Source organism: Arachis duranensis, chromosome 8, assembly GCF_000817695.3.
Source record: "Arachis duranensis cultivar V14167 chromosome 8, aradu.V14167.gnm2.J7QH, whole genome shotgun sequence".
NCBI classification, from domain to species: Eukaryota; Viridiplantae; Streptophyta; class Magnoliopsida; order Fabales; family Fabaceae; genus Arachis; species Arachis duranensis.
Genome location: NC_029779.3, coordinates 34,536,628 through 34,543,115, shown reverse-complemented (window position 1 = coordinate 34,543,115; position 6,488 = coordinate 34,536,628). Strand labels below are relative to the sequence as shown.

At 34.3% G+C, this 6,488-nt stretch overlaps 2 protein-coding genes across 2 annotated transcripts in view; both read left to right on the top strand.

Annotated features, from left to right (window-relative positions):
- The first annotated feature begins 1,568 nt into the window (after positions 1-1,568).
- LOC107462410 (DDRGK domain-containing protein 1) lies at positions 1,569-4,979 on the top strand. The gene is made up of 8 exons (XM_016080987.3): positions 1,569-1,873; positions 2,000-2,108; positions 2,418-2,524; positions 2,846-2,947; positions 3,042-3,200; positions 3,356-3,412; positions 4,057-4,093; positions 4,568-4,979. The coding sequence occupies exons 1-8, from the start codon at positions 1,754-1,756 to the stop codon at positions 4,771-4,773; spliced, it is 897 nt and encodes a 298-aa protein (XP_015936473.1). The 5' UTR covers positions 1,569-1,753; the 3' UTR covers positions 4,774-4,979.
- A 1,313-nt stretch (positions 4,980-6,292) lies between these two features.
- The window catches only part of LOC107462290 (COBRA-like protein 10), a 2,390-nt gene continuing 2,194 nt past the window's right edge, over positions 6,293-6,488 (top strand). The window contains exon 1 of the mRNA XM_016080869.3: positions 6,293-6,482. Within this exon, the coding sequence (XP_015936355.1) occupies positions 6,293-6,482 (190 nt within the window). The remainder of the gene's footprint in view (positions 6,483-6,488) is intronic.

Sequence of the window (6,488 nt, the reverse complement as noted above, 5' to 3'; positions counted from 1 at the left end):
AAAGTTTATGGGTTCAGGGTTCAGTTTTTAGCGTTCTGGTTTTAGTGTTTAGGGTTTAAGGTTCAGTGTTTAGGAGTTCACAATTTTTTGGTAAACAGGAGAGCAATTTGAATCACTCTTCTGAAACGAATCAAACTGACAAAGTTTGGATTATTCAATTTTGAATCGAATTGAATGAAATGCAATTGCTAATTTGAATTGAATTAAATGGATGGAGGTGTACTGAATTGTATTGATAATATGTAAATTGTAGGCAGAGTTATTTGAATTTGATTTTATATAATGGATTATGTTTCGTTCACTCAATACTATACAATTGTATTATTTTCGGTTCACAATGAGTAATGTGTTCGGTTCATTCTGCACTATTCAAAACTCTTCTTCCTCACCTTCTACTGCTTCTTCACCAGAGAGAAGGAGGAAAAGACAAAAAATATAGCAGCAACAACAACAAAAGAATGACGATAAGGAGAAAACACGTGAAGAAGAAGGAATGCGAAAAAGGAGGAGGAGGAGAAAGGAGGAACGCGAAGAAGAAGAAGACGTTCCGTGCGTAAACGAGCGTGAAAAGAAGCGTGGAGAAGAAAAAGTGTTGGACAATTTCGTGTGTATTGGGCGCGTATATTTCACGTTTCATTTAATGGTATTGAACTTTTTTTATGTTAGGCCAACTTGGTTACATGGTTATATAGATTTGTAGCATCTCGCCATTATAAATTGGCAAGTTATCTTCTTATAATTGGTGCTCTACTTTTTGTGACCAAAATAGAAGCTATTTTTAGAAAACCATTTTTTAGACTAACAATATTAAATATCTTAAATTCTAATTAAAATATCTCGAAGGGGAGGCGATTGCTACGATGCAAGGCTGACGCCTCACGCACCTCAACCTTTCAAGTAACACTAGGTTTCTTCCTTTTTTGTAGATAGGGGAGTCCTAATGAAAGTGTTTAGAAATACAAAAGAATTAACTATAGAAAAAATTTAAAGTATATCGATATATTGCTATTTTAACCTTCCAAGCAACACTAGGTTTCTTCTTTTTTGGTAGATAGGAGAGTCCTAATGAAAGTGTTTAGAGATATAAAAGAATTTAGAAATATAGAAGAATTAACTATAGAAAAATTTTAAAGTATATCGATATATTGGTATTTCAATAATTTTTAATTATTGATTTTAATTATAAAAAATATATATAATGTATAATTAAGATCAACGTTAAAATTTATTAAAATACAAGTGTATTAATATATTTAAAAGATTTCTTTAAATATCTATCAAGAATCTATTTATTATAAATTTAAAATTTGTTGTCCGCTAATAATTTAAAATGATATTTATTTAGGTGGACGAGTACATAAACCTCTCAAGTGATCCAAAATAATTTTTATACACATTAAAAAATAAAAATTGATTATAATGACTTGTAAATACTAATTTATGACTGAACTAAGTTACAACAACTAAATACATCCAATATTTGTGGCTGAGGCTTGTGCTAATGGCAAATATATTTGCCTCCTAAAACTGCCACATGGATTTGAATCTCGGTGAAACAGAGTATGTAATGTGTATGACTAGGGGGTGTTGTATTGACAAAAAAAATACATCCAATATTTGAAGTATATGTTTCATAATGCATAAAATTTCCCGAAACGTCAGAAAATCAATTTTCCCAACACCAAACAAATAAATAACAAAACAGGAAAGAAGAAAAAAAATCCCAAAACGTTGCGCTGATTCTGCAGCAGCAATGGAGGAACTCTTCGTAGCTATACTTTCGATGCTTCTGGTTGTAGCACTGATTCCACTGTACTTATGGAAACGCCGCCAGGATTCTCAACCACATCCTCACGCCGATGAACCGGTCCAGGTGCTCCACTCTTTCTATTCTCTTTTCATTTTTTCATCTACAATCCAAAACCCTAGAATCGATAAAATTTAGCTTTTGAAAATAGAAGTGGATTGCTTAGATTAACTGTAATAACGAAATCCTCAGGCTCCCCGGGGAGAAGCGGTGGTGCGCCCAGCCGGAAACCGCCGAATGCGTCGGAGACCTGCTGCATCTGGAGCTAGCACTTCGACAGCTCCGCCTGCAACTGCCGAAGGTTTGTTATACATTTGGATTGAGCTGAATCATTTTTACTTGCGTTTCGGCGTATTTCTTTGCATTTGAATGCAATTATTTTGTAAATTAAAATTCTAGGAGATGTAATTCGAATTAGAATGGAGAATTAGGGTGTTATTTAGGGATTTTATATTTGTTTAGTGAACGGTTTGTCATTAGGCTGTTAGTATGTGATGTGAAGACTTGATGTGTACACCGATGTTTTGGAAGCATATATGCATGTTGCATCTTGAAACTTTGACACATTTGTGAAATCAAATGATCAATTGTATACATGGCATGCAAACAGAGTCTGGCGATGAAAGTGAGAATGAAGCTGCTGGTGGCGAGAATTACGAGGCTAGAGCAGCAAAGAAAAAGGAGATTAAAAGGCAAGAGAGGGAAGCTCGCCGACAGGTATCCATTTCTTATCATGTATATTGACCAAAAAAGACGGCTATAGTTATCTTGATACTTAAAAACAATAGGAATTACTGAATTAGTTTTTCTCTTGATTGTTATTTCTGATGTGGCTTGTTACCACCTTGTATAGCAAATGTGCTGTGTGCATTTAAGATGCATTGGGAATATGTAATCTGTACTTCAATTCCCAAGCAAATGCGTAAATCATCGAGAGTTGGATACAAGGACTTTGAAGAATATTTGACTGAAATTCTTGTTTTTCCATTTCCTTTGAAGTTTGAGTAGTATTTGCATTGTGTTACATCTTTTTGGAAGGCTGAAGATGCTGCACGAGAGTCGAAGCAGGCCAAACAAGATCGTTACTCAGAGATGCGGAGGTTGAAGGATGAAGAACGTGAGGCAAAGGAGCGTCAGTTGGTGGGTTAATAGCCTTGTTGCTGATTTGATGTTAACTTTCTTACCGTTTAATTGAAAAAATGCATATGCTTTATCGTGTTTCACTTTCATACAGGAAGAGGAAGCCAAAGCTCAGAAGGCTAAGGAGGAGGAGGCTGCGGCAATAGAATTTGAGAAGTGGAAAGGTGAATTTTCAGTTGATGATGAAGGTACCCTTGAAGAAGAACAGGATGGTACTGAAGACTTGCTATCCAATTTTGTTGAATATATACAGGTTATTCTCTGATCTGTTGTGTTTTCTACACTTACTTTTCCCCCCTTACTAAATTTGTCAAAATTTATATATTCAGCATTAACTAGGATTCGCATCACCTTTGAATATAGGTTTTGTAGCTATTCTAATTCTTTTTTGTTTTTTCAATTATTCAGAAGCAGAAATGTGTTCCCTTAGAAGATCTTGCTGCAGAATTTAAATTGCGAACGCAGGTATTCCTTATTTCCTAATCTTTTATCTGAATTAGCCTTTATATTCCATCAGTTGCCCCTTTAGTTTTTCCTACACTAAATGTAATATAAGTGTTACTGGGAGAAAGCATTATAACATAATAATTATGCTGTGCTGATAAGTTTATTGATTTGGAGTGTTACAAAAGGATATCTGACTGAGAACACATGCCAATTCACAAATTATTAATATTAGGTTATACATAAGCTGATCCTATACTTCTATTCGTAGTGATGCATGCCACTAGAGTGTATGGTGACCCATATACATCATAAGCCACCAACTTTACTGACCATTAAATTCCCACTATCTAATTTCTGCTCAGTATAATTTAATGCGAGGCAAAAGACAGAAAAGTGAAAGGATATATTAGAAAGTCAGGCTTCCTCTACTCCCTTCCCTCCTTTCAGAAAAAGAAACCAGAAACAAAAATCCTGTTCACCATAACATTTCATGGGTTTTGGATCCCTTTTTAAGCTCTCTAGGTAATAAAGCAATATGTATACCTTGTTTGACTCAACATTAACGCAACATATCAGTAGATGAATCAAATTGTTATAGTTTTGCCTTCATTTATATATTTTTCCATGGACTTCCTTCTTGACAACATGCTCAACTAATGCAGGAATGTATCAACCGCATCACCAATCTGGAAAGTATGGGTAAGAGCCTTGCTCTTAAATTCATTGCATGCATCTTGAAAGAAGTTAAAATTTATACATTCTTGACATCGTTCCATTTGTAAGCATTTCTACAATAAATTAAGTACTGCATTTCTTTTGCAAGTCTGTGTAAACTCCAAATTTTTGTTATGGATAAGGAAAACTTTTGAATATGTGGAAATCAATTTAAATCGTGTACCTGATTTCAAAAATGTTAATATGTTTTTATCACATGCTTAGGCTTATATAAAACAGCACTGTGGCCCCCTCTCCGTGTTTTGGCTTATTGCTGAATATAACAGCTATTAGGGAGATCAATGTTCTAATCACGATTACCGTGATCATCATGTCACTTAGATTCAGTTCCACAAAACTAAAATTCATGTATTGTTGAAATGGTGATTTTTTTGCATCTATTGTCCTAGATATTGTGGATTCCTGCAAAAGCCTAATTAATTTATTTTTGAGCACCAGGCCGTCTTTCGGGTGTGATGGATGATAGAGGGAAATACATATACATCTCGCAGGAAGAAATGAAAGCTGTTGCTGATTATGTTAAGCGGCAGGGAAGAGTTAGCATTTCACACCTAGCTAGTAAATCGAACCAGTTCATTGATTTAGAGCCAAAAACTCAATTCACAGAGGACATTAGTAATTTGGACGAGATAACTGTCAACTGAATCTGACATAGTTTTTGACTACTTGGTGAAGGAAATCATGTGATGTACATCAGAAAAGAAAAGTTGCATTCATGTTATACTGAATAGAAGTTAGTACATGACTTTGATCAGCTTTAGTATATAACTGAAAATTTGAATGTTCTTTTCTGCCAAAATTTGTATGGAAAGAAAGGAAATACATAGATGGGAAGTTTCCACGTTTCGTTTTCAGAAACTATTTTTCAGAAATTTCCTTCTTTGTTCCGTAACATGTGATTCTCGCATAGTATTTATTAAATTAAAAAAAAGAGAATATATCCTTATGTGAGTAATAATGCAAATAATATATAGTACTAATTATAAAGGATTATTTTAGTATTGTTTTATCTGAGGAATTTTCAAATCTTCCATTCTTAACCCGTTACAAAACAAAATTATCTTGAAATTTTTACAGCACAACTCTCTTGAAATTTCGAGTCTTTCGGGAATGGTTGATATTCGAAAATGTTTTGACCAAAGTTTAACAAATATATGTAAATAATATTATTCTTAAATAATCGATATTGAGAATAAATTTTATAAAACTTGAAAGCAAATGCTTTTTGAAAGTAATTATATTTTGGGTAGCAGGAAAATATAAAACTCAATAACATAAAACTTCTACTTGAATTAGTTTTCTTTACGACCAAGTGAACACCTAACTAACTAACCGACAAAACTGTCACCTTATCATGTAACAAATACTTTAGCTTGGAAAATTAGTTTAATTAGTTTTTAATAATACTATACTCCATTCGCTCAAGGAGAGTGGTAAACCGTTTTAACCAATTGAACATTTGTACCCACCGAGTCTGTAATAAGAATAGGAGCTGCGTACCCAAAAATAGACAATAAAACCAAAAGACAAAGTATTATAACAAACTGCCAAATTTGACAGCCGTTGATTAAAAAAAAACGAAAAGAAAAGAACACCAAAGTTGATGGTTTGAAATTAAATTATTTACAACCTATTTAGTTACATTGCACAAAAATTTCCGCTTCACCCGAATTAACGTTTTTTTACAACATTTTACATATATAGATAGACGAAAAAAACATAAACTTCCATATTTAGGCTTTACTCATGTCGTTTTAAAGATACACATTTATATGTTCACCTCATTTAATAGGACCCTGTTCCTTATCAACCTGTTAATAATCCACATATATATTATACGCTAGATTTTCTCACCCACTAATACCATGCATGCATAGCGTGCAATCTTTATTTTCTTACCAAAAATATCACATTCACAATACCGGCCTGTTCCCCGAAACAATCGCAAAAACCAGCGGCACCAAGCTCCACCATCACAAGGTTCTCCTAAATTCATATATTAACCGTTTTCCTTATTCACTTCCTAACCTTTCCCACTCGGCTTCGCCGTCTCCGGCGGCGATATTTTCCTATAACCATCATTGCCGCTATTATCACCACCTCTCTTCATCCTAGCCCACAATAAAATAAAAAAAACATTGATCAGATTTTTTAAGGAGAACGATGGAAGTTGCTAAAAGGAAAGCAGCTTCCACGTACACAACCCTACTCTTGATATTCCTGTTTCTCTTTTTGAGCTTTGGTCCTTCTCAAGGACAAAATGCAGCCGGTGCTGACGCCGGCAAAACCAAGCCGGCGGCATTGGCAGACGACGAGACCAATTTAGATAATACAGCCGCGGAAGCCAAGATTGGCAAAC